Source organism: Cherax quadricarinatus, chromosome 30 (genome assembly GCF_038502225.1).
Source record: "Cherax quadricarinatus isolate ZL_2023a chromosome 30, ASM3850222v1, whole genome shotgun sequence".
NCBI lineage: Eukaryota > Metazoa > Arthropoda > Malacostraca > Decapoda > Parastacidae > Cherax > Cherax quadricarinatus.
In genome coordinates, this window is record NC_091321.1 from 27,645,582 (window position 1) to 27,673,311 (window position 27,730).

Below are 27,730 nucleotides of genomic sequence, written 5' to 3' on the forward strand. Positions count from 1 at the left end.
CAATCCACTCAAGCAACAAGTTTTCTGTTTTATTTTCTTTGGGACCTACGTGTCATTCTTTTCATGAGATGATATCTTGGGTTATTCATTACACAAGCTTGTACATGTGCCTCATTCTTTTTAACCCTTTGACTGTTTCAGGCCCCTCTCTGAAACTGTCATTCTATGTCGCCAAATATTCGAAAAAAAAAAATTATTTTTTCTTATGAAAATGTTAGGAATATTTTTACTAGTGTTTTAAGCCTAAAAAAATTTTTTTGCCATCAGTACTTACCGAGATATAGAGCCGCAAAGTTTGCAGAAATTGACGTGCATACGGCAACAGCGGCGACTGCCGCCCACCCGGTATTCTTTTATTTACTCTAATTCAAAGGTTTCTTGCATTTTTCAATATTTTTCTTTTCCAGGTAACTTATGTGGCCTGTGAGACCAATGTAAGGTGCATTGTTCAAATATACACTCATTATTTACAACACAATAACAGAACAAACTTTATCACTATTAGTTTGTGTATACACTTTGTTTACACAAACAAACAATACAAAACAATGTTTATTACTATTGTTCCATAATATATATACATATGTACAGTCACTAACCACGTTCCTAGAACTGCTGCAGCTTGTGGAACTCTTTGAAACATGGGTATATGCAGAGGGGCACTTCACACTCCTCACACATAAAACGAGTGTCTCTGCGTGTTTGTGGGCGTTTTGTGGTATGCATACATACATAACACCTCTTCTGAGCATTTTTCTTGGCAGTAGTAGGAGGCAGTTGTATGGGGTAGTGATCACCAGGCCTCATACGAGATGACGTCTGTGGGCGCTGGTCTATAGCAGGAGTTGCTCCTTGGTACTTTGCAATTATTTGTCTGATTACTGACAGGCAAAATTCACCATATTTTGGTGTTTTGTTGGTCTTCAACTTGTATATGTTATAAGCATTTAGCATAGAGATATCAACAAGATGGAAAAAAAGTTTGATATACCACTTATAACTCTTGCGTACACAGTCTGCAAACCCAATCTGCATGTCACATTTGTCCACTAAGCGCATATTGAGGTTGTAGTCCATGACAGCTGCAGGCTTTAGAATGGGTTCATTGGTCTCTCTGTTGTCCCTGCCACTGGGTACCATTTCGTTTGTGTGAACTGATGTCAACAATGTGACATCACGTTTGTCATGCCACCGAAATGCCATGATGTCATTGGCAGCAAAGGCTTGCACCTCACCTCTGCGAGTGCCAGTGTCGAACCTTGGCATATGTTTGCGATTACCACGCACTGTGCCACACACGTCTGTCAAGTTCACTCGCAAGAAATCACTGAGTAAGGGGCTTGTGTACCAGTTATCAGTAAATAACATATGCCCCTTACCAAGATATGGTTCCATCATTGTTCGAACCACATCACCAGAGATACCCAATAACTTCATGGTATCTCTCAAAGTATTACTGCCAGTGTACACAATAATATCTAAAACAAGACCAATTCTGCAATCACACAGTACAAATAGCTTTATACCAAAGCGTTTCCTCTTGCTTGGTATATATTGCTTGAATGAGAGTCTTCCTTTGAATAAAATCAAGGACTCATCAATAACAAGCTTCCTGAAGGGATAAAAATACATGCAGCACTTTTGTTTCAGGTACATAAACACATTTCTTATCTTATATAACCTGTCGCTTCTGTCAGGCCTGGTTTTGTCTGAAAAGTGTAACATACGTAACAGTATCAAGAAACGATTGACACCTATAATGTCACTAAAACCTGGAGTTGAAATCAGGCGATCTGTTGTCCAGTATGTGGTGACAGTGTGCTTATACACATGTGGCATAAGCATTATTGTGGCAAAAAACAGGTACATCTCTGCCACAGTTGTCTCCTTCCACTTGTGTAGCCGTGATTTTGGTGAGAGAATTGTATTTGCCATGGTGTAATCACAGTATGTATTTGTTTCCCTGACAATGATGTCCATCAGGGGTTCATCGAAAAATAACTCAAAGCAGTCCAGTTCACTGGCATTGTTCCCAAGTGGACAAGATGGCTTTATTCCACTTTGTGTTTCATCAAAGTCATGGGGACTGGGAACAAACTCGTCACCGTCCTGCCAATCCCAGATGCGGTCTGCTGGTGGGGTCTGGATATTGTACCGTGGTTGTGGCTGTGCAGGTTGTGGTGGTGCAGGTTGTGGCAGTGTGGGGTAGGGTGAGGCTGGTTGTTCTGCTGAGTCAGCCGCGTGGGTAGTAGCGTGGCCCGGTGATGGTGCCACATGGGCCGTGCCACCCTCACTATCACCACCACTGCCTCCTCCCTCACTGTCACCATTCATACCCATCGTTACAATATCGTCATCTTCACTATCAGGTCGTGGTGTAGGGCCACGGGATGTGCTCCCAGAGTTTCTCCTTCCCCTTGGAACAACATATGAAACACTACCAGACCGCATACTACGTCGTACATACTGGCGCTTCACTGGGGAATATTCACTCTCACTGTCACTAGAACTGCTTTCAATGACCTTGAAATCACTATCACTATCACTGCTATCATCAGGGTGTTGTACACGACCAAATAGTTTCCTCTTTCGTCCTGGTACAGGCGAACGTGAACCTGAACAAGCCGGCACAGCACCAGAGGTCGAAGGTTGTGGGTCATCTGGGTTTTCGTCACTATTTACGTTATCCTGGGCACTTTTTTCGGTAACACTCACTTGAAAACCCTTGAATTCACTGTCACTGACATTTTCATCGCTGTTAGAGCTATCACTTGGGAACAAAAGACCTCCAATCCGCCGAGGAGTGAGGAACTTCTTACCGAGAGGCATGGTGAAAATGGACTGACAACATGGCGTTCCCACAATGCACCGCTGGGTCCCAGATTTTTTCACAGGGTGCACACCGACCACTGAGACCCATTCTCTCCCGTGTAGGCCTACCAGGCCTTTGGCGCTCGATTTGAAGCCGCTAGAATTTGTGCGTATAAATACGTCAGAAACATTGGCTCGTAAGACGTATTTATACGTCGGAAACAGTCAAAGGGTTAATTGTACAAAATGACGCATTATTAAGGCCATAGGCCTTCACTATATCCACCACATGTGAGCCACTCTTAAGCTTATCTAATACATGTACTATTTCGATTTTCTTCATAATTCCTAGACTTGAACGCTTAAATCTATTCTTGCAACTTTCAGCAACACTTGTATGCCTACTGGGTGCCATAATTGCATGGCAGATTTAAGAAATGGCAATTAGAATACATATGCAAATAAACACAGAGAGCTTCCCGAATATCATCGTCCTACACACATATGAACTGAACTGAAGGCTGGGAGGGTGGTGTGGGTGGGTGGGTGAGGGTGGCAGGAAATGGTGATAGGTCTCCCCCATGTGGACCTGGTGGTCAACACTTAAGCTCACTCGCCAATTTGAATATAAGCACAGAAATACGTATCCTAATCTTAAAATAATGATTCCTAACTAGTCATAAGTTTGCCTGTGATACTCCAATATAGAAACTATGTATTGTGCCAAAACAAAAGCATTCACATTGCTAAACTCACAAACTAGTATTTGTCACTTAGTATTTAGTCACTTAGTATTCAGTCAATTTACTTCACAATTTGTTATAATTTAAGGTTAAGAATTAATCTAAGTTTGCCCGAAATGCCTAGCCATGCTAGGTGTTCTAGTGGCCCCCTCTGTAATTAGTATTTTACTACATGTAAACCACACAATAACCAAAATCTATAAACCCCGCATTGTAATCCTTATAGAGAATAAATTTTGAATTTTAATTGAATTGACTCAAATGGTGTAACCCACCATCAATACCGTGGATAACCGCTCGCTCAAAAGTTTTTCCCCTCCGTGAACCATGTTAACGCCTTGACTGTTGCAACCCCCAATCCTGAGGTGTCTCCTGGTGTCGCAAAATTTAAAAATAAAAAAAAAATATTTTTTCTTATGAAATGATAGAGAATCTTTTCCCGATTGTAATGACACCAAAAAATGAAATCTGATGGAAAACTGACAGAATTACGCTCTCGCGAAGTTAGCGACCTCGGCGATATTTACAAATCGGCAATTTCGCCCACTTTGAGCCCTATTTTCGGCTTATTCCATTATTCCATCGACCAAACTCATAGCTATTTCTTTAGAACTCGGATTTTTCTATCGATTTAGTACAAGAAACTGCCCATTTACCAATTTCAACTACCCAATAACATGGTCAGAAATTTGCAATTTGGCCAATTTCACGAAAATTAAAAAATATGACTATTTCAAAATAAGGTCCAGAATGAACACTGCATACATTCCTGGCTCTAAAATAACATTTTCTTTGTTCATCAGTCATGTCTCCAGGCCCCTCTGATATTACTCTTGCTTTCTATTTTGAATTTTTATTCAAAAAAAAAAAATAGAAGATTTACTATTATGCAGACAACTGCAATACTGTAATAATTGTACAAATAATGTCAACCTATTTATGACTGCATATTAGAATGGCTAGCTGGACATTTATTAGACAATGACTTCATTTGTTTACTTTTGAACATTGGCAAAAATCAAACATTTCCCCTACTTTGAGCTCCATTTCCAGGTTCTTTTTATAGTAAAACCAATCAAAATCACCTCTATTTCTATAACATGTTTTCCATTCTATCAAATGAGACCAAGAAAATGAGAATACAACCATAAATACTATACTAAAATAGACCACATTTTAATTAAAAAAAACAGTCAGAGTTTTTTTTTTCTCATTATGCACTGCATGCTCCAGGATTTTTTTTACATGGTGCACACTGACCACACAGACCCATTCTCTCACATGTGGGCCTACCAGCTTTCTCCTGCTTGATTTGAAGCCACTAGAATTTATGAGTATATATACGTCAAACACGGTGGCTCGTAAGACGTATATATACGGCCGAAACAAAGCGCTAAATTAATTTTACGAAGTTATTATTATAATCAAAAAAGAAGCGCTAAGCCAAATTTTACGAAGTGTTACATAAAATTGTGCCATAATTCTCCAATCGTGCTATACCCAAATCGTGCCAAGTAAACTTGTGTTAAATGATGGTCTACTGTAGGTCTATAGTTGTTAACATCAGTTGGATCACCTCCTTTGAATATTGGGGTAACCTTTGCTGTCTTGAGTACGGATGGGAAGGTTGAAGACTCGACAGATTTTTTTTAAACAGTGTCAGTGTGCTTCTGGCAAGACAGAGGCTGAATGAATGATAGTAAATGTTTTTATCTCTCTCTCTTTTTTTTTTTTTTTTTTTGAGAGGGGAGAATCACCCTACCTTGTGGGAGATGATTGGCATGTTAAAAAAAAAAATCAAGAAATATGCAAAATTCTTTGATAACCTGCTGTATGCAAACTATTTCAACGAGATAGAATAATCATATCATACCATAAAAGCAATTATTTCTGGTGGATCAATGTGTGCCTTCATTTTCTTCCAATTAAATGATGCTCTGGCTCTGTACTGGTCAAGGGGGCCTGAAGGTAAACCTGGAATGAGCTCATTCAAATCTGCTCCTCCTTCAGCACCGGCTGAGTACATCACTGTTCCCTCCATTCTCATCTAAAACCTGAAACAAAATTAAAGAATTGTACCTGTAATGTACAAAATGATGAAAAAAATAGGAAAGCAGTAAGTACAGTAGGGCCCCACTTATATGGCAGGTTAGGTTCCAGGCTACCGCCGTAAGGCAGAAATCGCCGTAAAGTGGAACACCCTTTTTTCCCCTTAAAAATGCATACAAATACGAATATGCTTCTAAACTGTTGTATTCTGGGCACCTCTGCAAAAACAGTGATTATGTGTGATTGAGGTGAAAGTGTTGAATGATGATGAAAGTATTTTCTTTTTTGGGGATTTTCTTTCTTTTTGCGTCACCCTGCCTCGGTGGGAGACAGCCGACTTGTTAAAAAAAAAAAAAAAATATTCTCCATATTCATCACTATAATAAGTGGTGTTATAACAAAATACGTAGTTCATTAGGGTAATAGACTGCAATACCACCCCCAACTTGGTAAGGTCTGCAGTTGTGGATTGCTGTGTATCCTGGTAGTGAGTAGATATCTAATGTGACCAGCTTAAGCCAGGTTTCAATAAGAATAATACAGGAGAAGGTTGTCTTTAGGGAATCAAGGAGTACCAAGAGGTCATCATAGTGTTTGCTTAGGGACCTGATATTGTAGTTAAGAACCATTATAGTTTTAGCTGTATTTAGGACAGTGCTGGCTTGTGAGGCTATATAATAGAGGCAGTTACTTTCCATTAAGTTTTGATTGGGAGTTAGATTATGTAGGCTTAGATCTGGGTCAACGTGATCATTCATCATTTCGGTTAAATGGTAATTCTTTATATCTTGTATAGTGTGTTGGGGTCCAGTACTGATTCAACTCATGAAATCGTAATGACACGATTGCAAACAAACCATACCACGGGCGGGGATAGAGCCCGTGATCAGAGAGTCTCAAAACTCCAGACTGTCATGTTAGCCACTGGACCAGTACTGATATCTGTAATAGGGGGATGTTTGGACAAGTAGTATATAGCTAATGTATGTTGGTTAAGTAGAGTGTAGAAAGTAATAAACATAATGAACTTGGTGTTGACCATGTATTAAGATAAAGTGAACTAGAGTATTAACTAAGTATTAGTTATTAAGATAAAAATTATAAAATATAGTAGCACCAGACTAAGACTTGTAATTGCACTAAAGCTAACATAAGTTAAGTAAGTTTATTCAGGTATACACAAATACAGTTACATAGATTATCATACATAGCAGCCTATGTGTAGAGAACCTAGGATAACCCCAAAAAATCAGACAGATTGACTTATTTCCATTGGGGTCCTTTTACCTTATTATTATAATATAAAGGTTATAATATTTTATTATTCTATAATGGAGATAACATCTTATTATCATACTAAAAAAGCTATCTACTACATGAGGGTCATTAAGACTATCTATAATAAGAGGGTCATTACTAGGAATAAGACAAAATTACACATGTGTTAGCTAAAAAATAAAAAATCATTCCCCTCCCTTTCTGTAGCTACATTCATAAGACACCTTTTAGCACTCTTCTTGAACTGGTTCATGCTATGACTGGCTCTGACATGTGCGGGCAGTCTGTTCCATTCCATTATTGCTGTACAATAAAAGGTGTTTGACGCCTGGCCAGTGACTGTTGGTACTACAAAGTTGTGCTCTCTCCCCCTAGTACTATGATTGCTTTGGTTCCCAACCTTGACAAAATTGACAGCAAGATATTCTGGACACTGTTTGTGAGCAATTTTATAAACATGATTTAGCTTCAGTTGTTTTACTCTGTCTTCAACATTCAACATATCCAATTGCTGTAATTCATCCTGGCCTACATGCTCTCTTGGACACAGGTCCAGGATGAATCTTACTATTTTGTACTGGGTGATTTGCGAACTATCTTTCGTTTTTTTTGTCACGGCAGAGTACCATGAAGAGCAAGCGTAATCCATATGACACTGTATAAGGGCTAGACATAGGGTCCTGGAAGCCTCAGTAGGTAGACACTGTGCTTGTCTACAGAGGAATCCAGTGAGCATGTTTGGAATAAAATGTTATGATTAATATTCAATTGAGGGGATCACAATCATTCACAAAGTCATGATAAAATGACCACAGTGTAAAAAACCGTGAATAATCAAAGATATTTGCAGAAGACATTTGAAAAAACCCCAGTTTAGAAAGTCACAAATATGGGACTTCTGACTGTAAATCACTTAGTCATTAAGAAGAAAATGCAAGTTATATTTGATGAGATTCACAAAATAATTTATCTGTTTACTGGGCTTTCCCATGTATAACACCATCTATATTATTCAATCTCTGTAATACAATTGTATCATCTTCCCCATGTATAACACCATTTATATTATTCAATCTCTTCAACACAATGGTTTCATCTTGTAAAATAAACTTTTACTTTATTTGTTTCATTAAAATATTATATAACTACTGCTACAGAACTGTAAAATTACGACTGTGCTGTATAGTTATTACAGTACTGTAACTGCTTCTACAATACTATGTAACTACTTCTACAGTACTATATAACTACTACAGTACTGTATATCTACAACTACAATATTATGTGGGCAGCATACTACTACTATTACAGGGAGGCCAAGCCCATGATGACACTCTTCAGGTCCCTTGTTCTATCTAGGCTGGAATATTGCTGCACACTAACAGCACCTTTCAAGGCAGGTGAAATTGCTGACCTAGAAAATGTACAGAGAACTTTCACGGCGCGCATAACGGAGATAAAACACCTCAATTACTGGGAGCGCTTGAGGTTCCTAAAACTGTATTCCCTGGAATGCAGGCGGGAGAGATACATGATTATATACACCTGGAAAATCCTAGAGGGACTAGTACCGAACTTGCACACGAAAATCACTCACTACGAAAGCAAGAGACTTGGCAGACGATGCAACATCCCCCCAATGAAAAGCAGGGGTGTCACTAGCACGTTAAGAGACCATACAATAAGTGTCAGGGGCCCGAGACTGTTCAACTGCCTCCCAGCATACATAAGGGGGATTACCAACAGACCCTTGGCAGTCTTCAAGCTGGCACTGGACAAGCACCTAAAGTCGGTTCCTGACCAGCCGGGCTGTGGCTCGTACGTTGGTTTGTATGCAGCCAGCAGTAACAGCCTGGTTGATCATGCTCTGATCCACCAGGAGGCCTGGTCACAGACCGGGCCACGGGGGCGTTGACCCCCGGAACTCTCTCCAGGTAAACTCCAGGTAAACATGTACATACTATCACCACTACTGCTACATTACTATATAGGTATTACTACTACTGTAGTGCTATATACCTATTACTACTGTAGTGCTACATACCTAATACTACTACAGTACAGTATATTACAACTACTATTACTACCATTCCTACTTAAAGGATATCCACATAACACTGTACCATGTTGCAGCCCCAAAAGAACAAAGCAAACCTTGTAAAATATAAGTAATAATAGAGTACTTCTGTTAATGGTGATTACCTGTAACACATGTATTGACTGTAACACAACTAACACACTGTGATACAAGTAACAAACACTGATTATCAAAAAGTCTGATCATGCAGATCTGAGATAGCCACTCACCAGATAACAGAACACTACACAACACACACACACCAATCTTTAATGATATCACAGTCTTTTCTAATGTTATCTTTCAAAAGTCACTTGGCCTTAACCCTTTGAGGGTCGACAGGCCCTCTCCGAGACTTGTTCTCAGGGTCGGCCAAATTAAAAAAAAAAAAAAAAATCTTATGAAAAGATAGAGAATCTTTTCCCGATCATAATGACACCAAAAACATGAAATTTGATGGAAAACTTACGGAATTATGCTCTCGCGAAGTTAGCGGTCTCGGCGATGTTTACGGATCGGCGATTTTGCCCACTTTGAGCCCCATTTTCGGCTAGTTCCACTGTACTAGTCGACAAAAAACATGAATATTTCGCTAGAACTCCATTTTTTCTATTGAATGAGTGCAAGAAATCACCCATTTACCAATTTCAACTATCCAGTACAGTGGTCAGAATTTAGCAATTTTGCCAATTTCACACAAATTTCAAAAGATGCCAATTTCCGAATAGGGTCCAGAACAAACAAGAAATACATTCCTGGCAGTAAAATGACATTTCTTCTGTTCATTAGTCACGTCTCAAGGCCCCTCTTACATTCTTTTGCTTTCCACTTTGAATTTTTGTTCTCACAAAAAACAGAAGATTTACTGTTATGCAGACTACTGCATTAGTGTAAAAAATGGTATGAATCATATTGGTGCACTTGCAAAAGAGTACATATTAGACTCACCAGTTGACATGTATTGGACGCTTGGCATGATTTGTTTACTTTTGAACTTTGATAAAAATCGAACATTTCTGCTACTTTGAGTTCAATTTCGAGCTACTTTTCATTGTAAAACCAGTCAAAATCATCTCAATTTTTATGATATGCCTTCCATTCTATAAAATGAGACCAAGAAAACTAGAATACAACAATAAATACCATACGAAAATACAGTGCAAAGTCGCTGTTTTATTTCAAAAAACAGTAAAAGTTTTTTTTTTCTCATTATGCACTGTGTGCTGCAGGATTTTTTTTATACCATGCACACTGACCACATAGACCCATTCTTTCATATGGAGGCCTACCAGCTTTCTCCCACTAGATTTGAGGGCGCTAGAATTTAGGCGTACTAGTACGTCAAAAACCCTGGGTCTTAAGCCGTACTAGTACGTCCGAAACCCTCAAAGGGTTAAGGAGCTGTTTTCAAGGACTCTAAAGGTATGTAAGGGGAAACTTGGCAAACTATTAGCCAGTCTTTTAGACAGATCACTACAAAGAGGAATCATACCAGATAAGTGAAAAATGGTAAATATGGTACTTATTTACAAAGCAGGAGATAGGTCATCAGATTCAAATTCTAGACCAATCAGCCTAACCTCAACTGTGAAAAAGTTGATGGAATCAATAATTTTGGGGGCAATTTGAAGCCACCTTGAAAGATATAACCTGATAAATGAATCCCAGCATGGTTTTACAAAGAAGTGATCTTACCTTACAAATACGTATACATGTACTAGTAGGTAGTAGGTAGAAGGTTGGTAGACAGCAACCGCCCAGGGAGGTACTACCGTCCTGCCAAGTGAGTGTAAAACGAAAGCCTGTAATTGTTTTACATGATGGTAGGATTGCTGGTGTCTTTTGTCTGTCTCATAAATATGCAAGATTACAGGTAAGTCTTCCTACTTCTACTTACACTTAGGTCACACTACACATACATGTACAAGCATATATATACGCACCCCTCTGGGTTTTCTTCTATTTTCTTTCTAATTCTTGTTCTTGTTTATTTCCTCTTATCTCCATGGGGAAGTGGAACAGAATTCTTCCTCTGTAAGCCATGCGTGTTGTAAGAGGCGACTAAAATGCCGGGAGCAAGGGGCTAGTAACCCCTTCTCCTGTACATATTACTAAATTTAAAAGGAGAAACTTCAGTTTTTTCTTTTGGGCCACCCCACCTCAGTGGGATACGGCTGGTACGTTGAAAGAAGAAGTAGTACTAACTCTTCACTAAGATATTCAGAACAGAATGCAATACTGCGTATACAGCAGTGTATGATCCCAGTGGTTTGGTGCTTAGTTTTGATAATAATAATAAAAATAATAAAAATAATAAAAATAATAAAAATAATAATAATAATAATAATAATAATAATAATAACAATAATAACAATAATTAATATCCTCACTGTATAGACTTCAGTGAGGATTTTAATAAAGTCCTGCACAGGAGACATAAGAACTTAAGAAATAAGGAACACTGCAACAGGCCTACTGACCCATACAGAGCAGGTCCATGTCCCCCCCCCCCGGATTAGACCAATGACCCACCCCGGATTAGCCCAATGACCCACCCAGTCTAGTCACCTCCACTCATGGATGGAGCACTGCACCAGACCCAGCAGCACAAGCTAGTCAGATCCAATTCACACCCACTCATGCATTTATCTAACCTATTTTTAAAACTACACAACGTTTTAGCCTGAATAACTGTACTCGGGAGTTTGTTCCACTCATCCACAACTCTATTACCAAACCAGTGCTTTCCTATATCCTTCCTGAATCTGAATTTTTCCAACTTGAAACCATTGTTGCGAGTTCTGTCTTGGCTGGAAATTTTCAGCATGCTATTTACATCCCCTTTATTTATTCCTGTTTTCCATTTATACACCTCGATCATATCCCCCCTAATTCTATGCCTTTCGAGAGCGTGCAGATTCAGGGCCCTCAGTTTATCCTCATAGGGAAGATTTCTGATACATGGGATCATGTAAAGTAAAAGGACACAAGTGCAACTAATGTGACATTTATTGTGGTAACGTTTCGCTTTCCAGGAGCTTTATCAAGCCATTACAAACAATACATGGACACAGAGGGTATATAAAGGCTCAGAGTGAGGTGAATACTAGTGAGGTACCATTTCGATGTTCACTAGTGGTAGTAGTAGTAGTAGTAGTAGTAGTAGTAGTGGTAGTGACAAAAGTAATACAATATGGTAGAGCAATTAATTCGTACATGAGTAAAAGGATATAAAAGCTATTACTTGGGTAACATAAAAATAGGTTGGACAAATATAAACTGGAATGAGGCAGCTTGTTACAGTGTTCACTCTCTGTGCTTTGTGTAGTATAACAGGAGAGACTATGTGATGGCAGGGTTTACTGTTTTCAGGAGGATTCTTGCTAAGACTTCGGAGATGGTGAAGCTGCCGTTGTTTTGTTTAATTGTATTTGAAACAGCGATCAGTGCTGATTCAAGGCACTTGCGTGTGCGGAAATTAGTTTCTTTTATCACTAATTGGGCGTCTCTGAATTTCATAAGATGATTGGTGGAATTTCGGTGTTGTACACAGGCGTTGTTTAAGTTGTCGTTCCTACATGCGTATATGTGTTCATTGAGGCGGGTGTCGAGGTTTCTTGCTGTTTCACCTACGTAGATCTTGTCACAGCCTCCATAGAGTATAGTGTAAACTCCTGCATTGACTGGTTCGTGGTGCTTGGGTTTTGTCCTGGTTAGATCCTTTATTGAAGTGGTAGAAGCGATGGCGACTCTGGTGTCCTTTTACTTTACATATTGTCGGTAATTCTACCAACTTTATTACACATGGGATCATCTTTGTCATCCTCCTCTGTACGTTTTCCAGAGCATTTATATCCATTCTGTAATACGGTGACCAGAACTGAGCAACATAGTCTAAATGAGGCCTAACCAAGGATATATAGAGTTGAAGAACAACCTGAGGACTTCTATTATTTATACTTCTAGATATGAAGCCAAGAATTCTGTTAGCTTTATTGCGAACACTAATGCACTGTTGTCTTGGTTTTAGATTACTGCTAACCAGAACTCCTAAATCCTTTTCGCAATAAGTAGTATTAAGATCTACATATTTAGTTTATGTATGGCATGGTTATTTAACTGCCCAACATTTAGAACTTTGCATTTGTTACTATTAAACTGCATCTGCCACTTCTCCAACCATTGCATCAGTCTATTCAAATCATGGGGAATATATAATAGCCAAATTCAAATCCAAATACCTACAAAAACCTCTCACATTGATAAACATTTACAGAGTTCCACAGTCAAACATTAGCCAATTTAGTCAAAACCTAGGAAGTATGATAACTGATGCACGCATGAACAAAGATCACTTACTACTCTCAGGTGACTTCAATATAAATCTCCTGCAAGACCAGGACCCACACGTTACTGAATTCACAAACACAATGAGTAACTGTATGTTGCTACCAACAGTAACAAAACCTACAAGAGTTACAGAGACTAGTGTTTCCCTACTTGACCACATCTGGACCAACACCATATCCCCTTTAAAATCAGGCATAATTACAGATAATACCACAGACCACTACCCTACTTTTCTCATAACAACTCTTGGTAAATTACCCCAAGACACTACTAAAGTCACCTTCAGACTTCACAATGAGGCAGCCATTAATAACTTCACAACAGCAGTAGCAAACATTGACTGGCACACTGAGCTAGAAATCTATACAGATATTGACGAATGTATTAATAATTTTCTAAAAAAGACCCAATACCTCTATAACAAGCACTGCCCTAAAAAAACTAAACAGATGACAGCTAAGAGACTGAACAGTCCCTGGTTAACACCCAGCATTCTCAAATCCATAAATACAAAACACCAATATGAAAAACAGTACAGAATGGGTCACATAACCAGAGACCAAACAAAACGTTACTCGTCAATCCTAACCAGCCTGATAAGAAGGGCAAAAAAATTGTATTATGAGAACAGATTATCCAACTTACGAGGTGATATAAAAAAGACCTGGAAAACCCTATCAGAAATTCTAGGAACAAAAAAGATATCACGAAATAGCGAAATAAAATTAGCAAAATCAGATGAACCCCAACTCCCACCAACAGAAACAGCAAACAGACTCAATGACTTCTTCTCCACTATAGGACAAAACCTTGCCAATAAAATCCCAAGCTCAGATACCCCACCAAATGACTACCTCACTGGCAACTACCCGAACACACTGTTCCTAGCTCCGACTAACCCATACGAAGTCTCCCTTATTATCAACACGCTAAAAAACAAGGCAGGAGATTTAAATACCTTACCACCCTTTATATACAAAAAAGTGTCACAAGTGCTATCACCAATCATTGCAACACTCTTTAACAAATCCATTGAATCCTCCACCTTCCCCACAATACTCAAAATAGCAAGGGTCACCCCGATCCACAAAGGAGGAGACCAAACAGAGTTGAATAACTATAGGCCAATATCCAACTTACACCCTCTCTCAAAAATCTTCGAAAAATTAATTCATAAACGAATCTACTCCTACCTTATCTCCCAAAACATACTCAACCCCTGCCAATTTGGATTCAGGCCAAATAAAAATACTAATGATGCTATTATACACATGCTAGAACATATATACACTGCAATAGAGAAAAAAGAAGTCCCACTGGGGATCTTCATTGACTTACGTAAAGCTTTTGATACAGTTAACCATGACTTGCTCCACGTAAAATTGTCACACTATGGTATAAGAGGGCACTCCCTCAACTACCTCAAGTCATACCTCAGCAACAGAAGCCAATATGTGTATGCAAATGGGGCAAACTCTTCTGCACAACCAATTACAGTTGGTGTCCCACAGGGAAGTGTCCTTGGCCCTCTTCTCTTTCTCCTATACATAAATGACCTACCAAATGCTTCGCAATTACTCAAACCCACATTATTTGCAGATGACACTACATACGTCTTCTCCCACCCGAGCCCAGTCACGCTAGCCAATACTGTAAATACAGAATTACAGAAAATATCTACCTGGATGAGGACTAACAAACTTACACTAAACATTGACAAAACCTACTTCATTCAGTTTGGTAACAGAGCTACAGATGTCCCTCTTAACATAATGATAAACGGATCACCTATCACAAAGCTAGCAGAGGGAAAATTCTTAGGAATCCACCTTGATAATAGACTCAAATTTCATACACATATACAACAAATTTCTAAGAAAATTTCCAAGACTGTAGGCATACTATCGAAGATACGGTACTATGCTCCACAGTCAGCCCTCCTGGCCCTATATCACTCTCTTATTTACCCCTATCTCACCTATGGAATTTGTGCATGGGGCTCAACAACAAGTAACCATCTCAGACCACTAATTACCCAACAAAAGGCTGCAGTTAGAATACTAACAAATTCTCACTATAGGCAGCACACTCCACCAATATTCAATACACTAAACCTATTCACCATACAAAACATTCATACTTATTACTGCACCTATTACATACATAGAACACTTAACTCTGATATTAACCCTCCCCTCAAACATCTCCTTGCCAACCTCAACAGAACACATGACCATAACACAAGGCACAGATCACTCTTTGATGTTCCTCGTGTCCATCTCACACTTTGCAAAAACTCAATGCACATAAAAGGCCCTAAAATCTGGAACTCATTACCTGTAAATATAAAAGAAACACTACCTGTTTATAAATTCAAGTCTCTTCTCAAAGATCACTTACTCACCCAAAACCAAATAAATACTGAATAACTGAACCTTATAAATTGTATATCTTAAATGTTTCTCACAATTATATCACATAAATGTTAAACCTAAAACCCAATCTAACTTTACTATTTTTTAAATACACTACCTAACAGAATACTCCATTCTACTGAATGTACAACAATGCATACAGCCATATGACCTGTCTTTGTAATACTCACTTGTGCTTTATAGTAATCTGTTTACATTAAAGTTTTATCACCGATGTCATCATTGCTTAGTTCATCTTAAGTTAATTTTAAGCCAGCCCGTAATGCTATGCATAGTATAAGTGGCTTTGGCATACTGCTCTTTTTCTGTATTTTTTGTACCTCTGTATGTGTGCACAAATTTTTTAAATAAATAAATAAATAAATAAATAAATCCTGGAGTGCTCTAGTGTCCTCATTAGAATGAACTGGATGGCCTATTTTGGTGTCATCAGCAAATTTGCTTATGTCGCTATTTATTCCCTCATCCATGTCTTTTATGTAAATTGTGAACAACAACGGACCCAACACTGACCCCTGAGGAACACCGCTTGTGACTCCCATTCTGATTTCTCCCCATTTATAAAAACTCTCTGCTGTCTATTTGTCAGCCATGCCTCTACCCAGGAAAAAAATTCTCCTCCTATTCCATGTGCCTTAAGTTTCCTCAATAGCCTCTGGTGTGGAACTCTATCGAAAGCCTTACTGAAGTCCATATACACAATATCATATTCATTACCATGATCTACCTCCTCAAACACCTTGGTGAAAAAAGTTAGTAAATTCGTAAGACAGGAACGCCCCTTTGTAAAACCATGTTGAGATTCATTAATCAATCTGTTCCTGTCAAGATGGCTACGAATTGCTTCGGCAATTATTGATTCCATAAATTTTCCCACTATGGAGGTAATTCTTATTGGTCTATAGTTCAAAGACAAGGACCTGTCACCTGCCATGTAAATAGGCATTACATTTGCCATTATCCACTTAGCTTCATTAAGAAATTAGCAGCACATGGCATAGGAGAAGTTATCTCCTGGGTTGAGGCATGGCTAACCAACATGTACCAGAGAGTTTTCATTAATGGGAATACATCAGAATGGGGATCCGTTACAAGTGGTGTGCCACAGGGATTGCTGTTGGGACACTCATTATTCACAATCTATTTAATCTGCTTGAAATGCCCCAGTATGTTAGTGGCTTTCATTATACTTAACAACACTATAAAATGTAAATCACACATTGTAACTCATGCAAAGAAATAAAATTTGTTTGCTTGTTATGATATAGATGAGTGAATAAATAGCAACATAATTAAGTTTGCCAATAACAATAAAATAGCTAATCAAATAATTTCTATTGGGGACACTAAAGCAACAGGATGATCTGGATAGGTTGATGTTGTGGTCAGAAAAGCAGTAGATGCAGTTCGGTGTAGACAAGTGTAATGTTTTAATCCTAGAGAAAGAAAATGACTATGGTACTTATAAGTTAAGCAATGTGAATCTTAGTCAAAGTGAATGCAAAAAATGTTTAGGAGTTATGGTTAGTAGAAATTAAAAGCCACAATAACATAGTATAAGTGTTTGTAGTAAAGGTAAAGAATTCTTGGCTTCATATTGAAAAAAGTAGAAAAAATAGAAGTCCTAAGGTTATGTTTCCATCATATACATCTTTGGTTAAGCCCCATTTAGATTATGCTGCTCATTTATGGTCTCCATATTACAGGATGGACATAAACGCACTGGGAAATATACAAAGGAAGATGACAAAGTTGATTCCATCCTTTAGAAATTTTTTCTATGAAGACAGGCTGAAGGCAATAAATTTGCACTCTCAGCTTCTAAAATTATTTAGGATATGACTGAAGCATACACATGAAAAACAGGAATAAATAAAGATGATATAAATAGTGTGCTGAAAATATCTAACCAAGACAGGACTCACATTGGAGAAATTTATATAAAATTAGTATAATTCCATCACAATCCACACTAAATATATATAGTGTGGGCACAAAGCCATTTGGCAGTAAAATTACATCTGTATATCAATATTACAGCATACTGTATCTCAATATTATAGCATATTGTATCTCAATATTACAGTAGTATACTGTATCTCATCATTAAAGCATACTGTTGGGTATCTCGTAGTTCAACTGCTAGCACACTCAGCTCGTGCACTGAGGTCCGTGGTTTGATTCCCAGTACAAGTGGAAACATTGGGGTGTGTTTCCTTAAGACACCTGCTGTCGCTGTACATAAAAACATAAGAAAGAGCACTGCAACAGGCCTACTGCCCCATGCTAGGCAGGTCCTAGTCACTTACTGGCCCAAGCCAGTCAAGTCCAAGGCTCATTCACTTAAGAAGGAAGAAGCACTTATCAAACCCACTGGCCCAAGCCAGTTAGGTCAAACAAACACCCACCCACACCCACTCGTACATTTTTCTGACCTATTTTTAAAACTACTCAACATTTTAGCTTCAATGACATTACTCAGGAGTTTGTTCCACTCATCCACAGCTCTATTACCAAACAACTGCTTTCCTATATTCTTTCTATATCTAAATTTTTCCAACTTGAACCCACTGCTGCAAGTTCTGTCTTGGTTGGGTATTTTTAGCATGTTGTTTTACATCCCTTTGACTTATTCCTGTTTATCATTTATACACCTCAATCATTTCCTCCCAATTCTACACCTGTCTAGAGAGTACAGATTCAGGGCCCTCAGTCTATCCTCGTAGGAAAGATTTCTGATACATAAGATTAACTTTGTCATTCTTCTTTGTTGCTTTCCAGCATATTTATATCCATTTTGCAATACGGTGACCAGAACTGTGCAGCATAATCTCAATGAGGCCTAACCAATGATATACAGAGTTGAAGAATAACCTGAGGACTCCTCTTGTATATACTTGATATGAAGCCAATAATCATGTTCACCTTATTGCAAACACTTATGCACTGTTATCTTGGTTTTAGATTACTGCTACGCAGAACTCCTAAATCTTTTTTGCAATCAGTGATATTAAGTGATATTATTTAGTTTATGAGTGTCAGTTATTTTTCTTTCTAACGCTTAGAACTTTGCATTTGTCTCTATTAAACTGCATCCACCATATCTCTGACTATTGCATCAATCTATTCAAATCTTCCTGCAGCACTCTAATGTCCTCGTCAGTATTAATTCAATGGCCTATTTTGGTGTCATTGCCAAACTTGCTTATGTCACTATTTATTATCTCATCTATGTCATTTATGTAAATTGTGATCAACAAGGGGCCCAACACTGACCGCTGTGGGACACCGTTTGTGATGCACCCCCATTCTGATTTCTCCCCGTTTATGCAAGCTCTCTGTTGCCTATCAGTCGACCACATCTCTATCTAGGAAAAAATTTCTCATATTCTGTGTGCATCTACTTTCCTCAATAACCTCTGAAGTGGAACTCTTATCAAAAGCCTTATCATATTCATTACCATGACTATCTCTCCAAATACCTTAGTGAAAAAAGTTAGTAAATTTTTAAGAGGAGAATGCCCCATTGTAAAACTGCTGAAATTCATTAATTTAAATCTTTCAAGGTGACTTTGAATAGCCTCAGCAATTACTGATGTCATCAATTTTCCCACAATGAAGGTCAGGCTTATTGGTCTATAGATTGAAGATAAGGACCTGTCTCCTGCTTTCTGGACACGTATCACATTTGCTATTTTCCACTTATCTGGTACTATGCCAGTTTGTAGTGATACTTTGAATAGACTTGCCATAGGTTTGCTAAGTTTCTCCTTAAGTTTTTTTAGAATGGAGATTTGCTAGGATTTAATTTATCTATTTGTTTGAGAATCACGTTACTAGTAACCCTGATCATCCATAACTTGTTTTTGTCCTGTTCTACATAATTTATTATCTCTGGAATTTCACTAGCATCTTCCTGCATAAAAACTGGGAGGAAATAAGTAAAATAGGTAGCTGGGTGTTAGTCGACTGATGTGAGTCGCATCCTGGGAACAAAACTTACCTAATTTGCCTGAAATGCTATGCATAACAAGGGGTTTTCTATATACAGTAGTAGTATGTCATTGATGTCAGCTAGAAATGTATACCCTTGTACATATAGAAATAAAGATTATTTATTTATTATTACAACATACTGTATCTCATTATTACAGCATACTGTATCTCATTATTACAGCATGCTGTATCTCAATATTACAGAATACTGTCTCTCAATATTACAGCATGCTGTATCTCATTATTACACCATACTGTGTCTCATTATTACACCATACTGTATCTCATTATTACACCATACTGTGTCTCATTATTACACCATACTGTATCTCATTATTACACCATACTGTGTCTCATTATTACACCATACTGTATCTCATTATTACACCATACTGTGTCTCATTATTACACCATACTGTGTCTCATTATTACACCATACTGTGCCTCATTATTACACCATACTGTGTCTCATTATTACACCATACTGTATCTCATTATTACACCATACTGTATCTCATTATTACACCATACTGTGTCTCATTATTACACCATACTGTATCTCATTATTACACCATACTGTGTCTCATTATTACACCATACTGTATCTCATTATTACACCATACTGTGTCTCATTATTACACCATACTGTGTCTCATTATTACACCATACTGTGCCTCATTATTACACCATACTGTGTCTCATTATTACACCATACTGTATCTCATTATTACACCATACTGTATCTCATTATTACACCATACTGTGTCTCATTATTACACCATACTGTATCTCATTATTACACCATACTGTGTCTCATTATTACACCATACTGTATCTCATTATTACACCATACTGTGTCTCATTATTACACCATACTGTGTCTCATTATTACACCATACTGTGCCTCATTATTACACCATACTGTGTCTCATTATTACACCATACTGTATCTCATTATTACACCATACTGTATCTCATTATTACACCATACTGTGTCTCATTATTACACCGTACTGTGTCTCATTATTACACCATACTGTGTCTCATTATTACACCATACTGTGACTCATTATTACACCATACTGTCTCATTATTACACCATACTGTGTCTCATTATTACACCATACTGTGTCTCATTATTACACCATACTGTGTCTCATTATTACACTATACTGGATCTCATTATTACACCATACTGGATCTCATTATTACACCATACTGTGTCTCATTATTACACCATACTGTGTCTCATTACTACACCATACTGTGTCTCATTACACCATACTGTGTCTCATTATTACACCATACCGTGTCTCATTATTACACCATACTGTGTCTCAATATACGATACTGTGTCTCATTACAGCATACTGTGTCTCATTATTACACCATACTGTGTCTCATTATTACACCATACTGTGACTCATTATTACACCATACTGTGTCTCATTATTACACCATACTGTGTCTCATTATTACACCATACTGTGTCTCATTATTACACTATACTGGATCTCATTATTACACCATACTGGATCTCATTATTACACCATACTGTGTCTCATTATTACACCATACTGTGTCTCATTACTACACCATACTGTGTCTCATTACACCATACTGTGTCTCATTATTACACCATACCGTGTCTCATTATTACACCATACTGTGTCTCAATATACGATACTGTGTCTCATTACATCATACTGTGTCTCATTACACCATACTGTGTCTCATTATTACACCATACTGTGCCTCATTATTACACCATACTGTGTCTCATTACACCATACGGTGTCTCATTACACCATACTGTGCCTCATTATTACACCATACTGTGTCTCATTATTACACCATACTGTGTCTCATTATTACACCATACTGTCTCATTATTACACCATACTGTGTCTCATTATTACACCATACTGTGTCTCATTATTACACCATACTGTGTCTCATTATTACACCATACTGTATCTCATTATTACACCATACTGTGTCTCATTATTACACCATACTGTGTCTCATTATTACACCATACTGTGTCTCATTATTACACCATACTGTGTCTCATTATTACACCATACTGTGTCTCATTATTACACCATATTGTGTCTCATTATTACACTATACTGGATCTCATTATTACACCATACTGGATCTCATTATTACACCATACTGTGTCTCATTATTACACCATACTGTGTCTCATTATTACACCATATTGTGTCTCATTATTACACTATACTGGATCTCATTATTACACCATACTGGATCTCATTATTACACCATACTGTGTCTCATTATTACACCATACTGTGTCTCATTACTACACCATACTGTGTCTCATTACACCATACTGTGTCTCATTATTACACCATACTGTGTCTCTTTATTACACCATACTTGTGTCTCATTATTACCCCATACTGTGTCTCATTACACCATATTGTGTCTCATTACACCATACTGTGCCTCATTATTACACCATACTGTGTCTCATTATTACACCATACTGTGTCTCATTATTACACCATACTGTGCCTCATTATTACACCATACTGTGTCTCATTACACCATACTCTCATTATTACACCATACTGTCTCATTATTACACCATACTGTGTCTCATTATTACACCATACTGTGTCTCATTATTACACCATTCTGTGCCTCATTATTACACCATACTGTGTCTCATTATTACACCATACTGTCTCATTATTACACCATACTGTCTCATTATTACACCATACTGTGTCTCATTACTACACCATACTGTGTCTCATTACACCATACTGTGTCTCATTATTACACCATACTGTGTCTCATTATTACACCATACTTGTGTCTCATTATTACACCATACTGTGTCTCATTACACCATATTGTGTCTCATTACACCATACTGTGCCTCATTATTACACCATACTGTGTCTCATTATTACACCATACTGTGTCTCATTATTACACCATACTGTGCCTCATTATTACACCATACTGTGTCTCATTATTACACCATACTGTCTCATTATTACACCATACTGTCTCATTATTACACCATACTGTGTCTCATTACACCATACTGTGTCTCATTATTACACCATACTGTGCCTCATTATTACACCATACTTGTGTCTCATTATTACACCATACTGTGTCTCATTACACCATATTGTGTCTCATTACACCATACTGTGCCTCATTATTACACCATACTGTGTCTCATTATTACACCATACTGTGTCTCATTATTACACCATACTGTGCCTCATTATTACACCATACTGTGTCTCATTATTACACCATACTGTCTCATTATTACACCATACTGTCTCATTATTACACCATACTGTGTCTCATTATTACACCATACTGTGTCTCATTATTACACCATACTGTGCCTCATTATTACACCATACTGTGTCTCATTATTACACCATACTGTCTCATTATTACACCATACTGTCTCATTATTACACCATACTGTGTCTCATTACAGCATACTGTCTCATTATTACACCATACTGTGTCTCATTACACTATACTGCATCTCATTATTACACCATACTGTGTCTCATTACACTATACTGTGTCTCATTATTACACCATACTGTGTATCATTACACTATACTGTGTCTCATTATTACACCATACAGTACTGTATCTCAATATTACAGCATAAAGTACAGTATCTCAATATTACAGCATACAGTACTGTATCTCAATATTACAGAGCGGCTAAAAGAGGTCAATATATCTGAAATGCGTAGGGAGACACTGGTCAGAGAAATAGCAAGCATCGAACTTAAGCTAAAAGAATCCTTTAGGAGTCAGGAATCGCGGGAAGAACTAAAAGCCACAAATGAAATCGAAAGAAACCCAAAGTATTTCTTCTCCTATGCCAAATCAAAATCGAGAACAACGTCCAGTATTGGGCCCCTACTTAAACAAGATGGGTCCTACACAGATGACAGCAAGGAAATGAGTGAGCTACTCATGTCCCAATATGACTCAGTTTTTAGCAAGCCGCTAACCAGACTGAGAGTCGAAGATCAAAATGAATTTTTTATGAGAGAGCCACAAAATTTGATTAACACAAGCCTATCCGATGTTATCCTGATGCCAAATGACTTCGAACAGGCGATAAATGACATGCCCATGCACTCTGCCCCAGGGCCAGACTCATGGAACTCTGTGTTCATCAAGAACTGCAAGAAGCCCCTATCACGAGCCTTTTCCATCCTATGGAGAGGGAGCATGGACACGGGGGTCGTCCCACAGTTACTAAAAACAACAGACATAGCCCCACTCCACAAAGGGGGCAGTAAAGCAACAGCAAAGAACTACAGACCAATAGCACTAACATCCCATATCATAAAAATCTTTGAAAGGGTCCTAAGAAGCAAGATCACCACCCATCTAGAAACCCATCAGTTACACAACCCAGGGCAACATGGGTTTAGAACAGGTCGCTCCTGTCTGTCTCAACTATTGGATCACTACGACAAGGTCCTAAATGCACTAGAAGACAAAAAAAATGCAGATGTAATATATACAGACTTTGCAAAAGCCTTCGACATGTGTGACCATGGCATAATAGCGCACAAAATGCGTGCTAAAGGAATAACAGGAAAAGTCGGTCGATGGATCTATAATTTCCTCACTAACAGAACACAGAGAGTAGTCGTTAACAAAGTCCGAGGCAGCTACGGTGAAAAGCTCTGTTCCACAAGGCACAGTACTCGCTCCCATCTTGTTCCTCATCCTCATATCCGACATAGACAAGGATGTCAGCCACAGCACCGTGTCTTCCTTTGCAGATGACACCCGAATCTGCATTACAGTGTCTTCCATTGCAGACACTGCAAAGCTCCAGGCGGACATCAACCAAATCTTTCAGTGGGCTGCAGAAAACAATATGAAGTTCAACGATGAGAAATTTCAATTACTCAGATATGGTAAACATGAGGAAATTAAATCTTCATTAGAGTACAAAACAAATTCTGGCCACAAAATAGAGCGAAACACCAACGTCAAAGACCTGGGAGTGATCATGTCGGAGGATCTCACCTTCAAGGACCATAACATTGTATCAATCGCATCTGCTAGAAAAATGACAGGATGGATAATGAGAACCTTCAAAACTAGGGAGGCCAAGCCCATGATGACACTCTTCAGGTCACTTGTTCTATCTAGGCTGGAATATTGCTGCACACTAACAGCACCTTTCAAGGCAGGTGAAATTGCCGACCTAGAAAATGTACAGAGAACTTTCACGGCGCGCATAACGGAGATAAAACACCTCAATTATTGGGAGCGCTTGAGGTTCCTAAACCTGTATTCCCTGGAACGCAGGAGGGAGAGATACATGATTATATACACCTGGAAAATCCTAGAGGGACTAGTACCGAACTTGCACACGAAAATCACTCACTACGAAAGCAAAAGACTTGGCAGACGATGCACCATCCCCCCAATGAAAAGCAGGGGTGTCACTAGCACGTTAAGAGACCATACAATAAGTGTCAGGGGCCCGAGACTGTTCAACTGCCTCCCAGCACACATAAGGGGGATTACCAACAGACCCCTGGCAGTCTTCAAGCTGGCACTGGACAAGCACCTAAAGTCAGTTCCTGATCAGCCGGGCTGTGGCTCGTACGTTGGTTTGCGTGCAGCCAGCAGCAACAGCCTGGTTGATCAGGCTCTGATCCACCAGGAGGCCTGGTCACAGACCGGGCCGCGGGGGCGTTGACCCCCGGAACTCTCTCCAGGTAAACTCCAGGTACAGCATACAGCACAGTATCTCAATATTACAACATACAGTACAGTATCTCAATATTACAGCATACAGCACAGTATCTCAATATTACAGCATACAGCACAATATCTCAATATTACAGCATACAGTACTGTATCTCAATATTACAACATACAGTACAGTATCTTAATATTACAGCATACAGCACAGTATCTCAATATTACAGCATACAGCACAGTATCTCAATATTACAGCATACAGTACAGTATCTCAATATTACAGCATACAGTACTGTATCTCAATATTACAGCATACAGCACAGTATCTCAATATTACAGCATACAGTACTGTAACTATCAGAGCATACTGTTTCCCTCAATTATCAGCATATTGTTTGAGCTGTGTCCTTGTTCCCTTATCATTATCTTCCATCTGGGAAGATAAGACTGCTCACTGATGGCTGCTCCTTAACTCTCTGACTGTCAAGACCCTAAATCCTGAAGTGTCTCTCTGTGTCGCAAAATATTAAAAAAAAAAATAATTTCTTATGAAATGATAGAGAATCTTTTCCCGATTGTAATCACACCAAAAGTACGAAATTTGATGGAAAACTTACGGAATTACGCTCTCATGAAGTCAGCGATCTCGGTGATATGTGCGCATTAGCAATTTCACAAACTTTGAGCCCTATTTTCAGCCAATTCCGTTGTTTCAATCGACCAAACTCATAGCTATTTCTTTAGAACTCCATTTGTTCTATCGACTGAGTACAAGAAACCACCCATTTACCAATTTCAACTACCCAACAAAGTGGCCAGAATTGGCAATTTGGCAAATTTCACGCAAATTAAAAAAGAAGCCAATTTCAAAATAGGGTCCAGAATGAATAATGCAGACATTCCTGGCACTAAAATAACATTTTCTCTGTTCATTAGTCACATCTCCAGGCCCCTCTTATATTACTCTTGCTTTTTATTTTGAAATTTTACTCGCACAACATATAGAAGATTTACTGTTATGCAGACTATTGCATTATTGTAATAATTGTATAAATTATGTCAACCCATTCATGACTGTGTATTAGAATGGCTAGTTGGACATGTACTGGATGGTGACATCATTTGTTTACTCTTGAACATTGGCAAAAATAGAACATTTTCGCTACTGTGTGCTCAGTTTCAGGGTTCTTTTCATCATGAAACCAATCAAAATCATCTCCATTTCCAACTAGGTATATACCTAGTTGGATGAATCTTACTGTGGTTAGCTGGCCCAGTGGCTAACGCAAAGGTCTGCAGTTTTGAGACTGATCGCAGGTTCTATCCCTGTCCGTGGTATGGTTTTTCCTGCACCAGACAAAACACCCCTCCACTCTTCAAGAGTTTGAACCTTAATCCTTAATCCTTACTTAATATACAAATTATGCACTCGTATTACTGTGCCTACTGTATATACAGAACATTAAATTAGGTATATACCTAGTTGGATGAATCTTATTGTGGCTAGCTGGCCCAGTGGCTAACAAGACGGTCTGGAGTTCTGAGACTCTGATCGCAGGTTCTATCCCCATCCGTGGTATGGTTTGTTTACAATCGTGTCGTTATGATTTCGTGAGTCTGGTGCAGGAATTGGTGATCATTTGCACTGCAGCTTTTTGTTGAGTTATTAACGGTTTAAGATGACTGAACATAGTAGATTCCAAGCACAAATACCATAGGTGAGCTAAGGGTAGAGTGGTATAGTGCAAGTAGTGCCATTTGGGGTACATATTCTGGAAAGGAACTTACTGTTTTGGAGACCTTCTTGGCTCTATGTTCGATGTGGGTCTGAAGTTTAAGGTTGCAGTCAAGGTGACAGTTTAAAAATTTGCCCTCAATGCATCTTGTAATGGAGGAATCCCTGATCAGTATGCAATTAGTATATATTCCAATTACTTTTTTGCAAGTACCAAAACTATCTTTTGCTAGCTAGTACCAACTACCTCATTTTTTTTTTACTTTTTATTGTGCAATAAACTGCTCAATTTATTTAATATTACAAATCAAATCCTACTCCTAAACCAATATTATTTCATAGTGACCATCTGTCCATTTAACTTTGTTTACCACTACTTAATTTTAGTCCCTTATATATTTTCTCCTTTATTTTAGCTTTATATAACTACCCTAGTTTATATATTCACAATTGTTAAAATAATCAAGGTGCTATTCTCAGGTGCTAAAGTAGAATA

At 38.2% G+C, this 27,730-nt stretch overlaps 1 protein-coding gene across 7 annotated transcripts in view; it reads right to left on the reverse strand.

The window, feature by feature from the left end:
- LOC128692519 (peroxisomal acyl-coenzyme A oxidase 3) overlaps positions 1 to 27,730 on the reverse strand; it is a 314,664-nt gene that overhangs the window by 213,340 nt on the left and 73,594 nt on the right. For 4 of the 7 annotated variants that reach the window (XM_070090050.1, XM_070090048.1, XM_070090049.1 and 1 more), the window contains exon 2: positions 5,428 to 5,608. In XM_070090050.1, the coding sequence (XP_069946151.1) occupies positions 5,428 to 5,601 (174 nt within the window). In that variant the 5' untranslated portion in view covers positions 5,602 to 5,608. Of the gene's footprint in view, positions 1 to 5,427; positions 5,609 to 9,083; positions 9,193 to 10,653; positions 10,735 to 27,730 lie in introns of those variants that run through there. The other 3 variants (XM_070090045.1, XM_070090051.1, XM_070090047.1) reach the window with 2 other exon arrangements.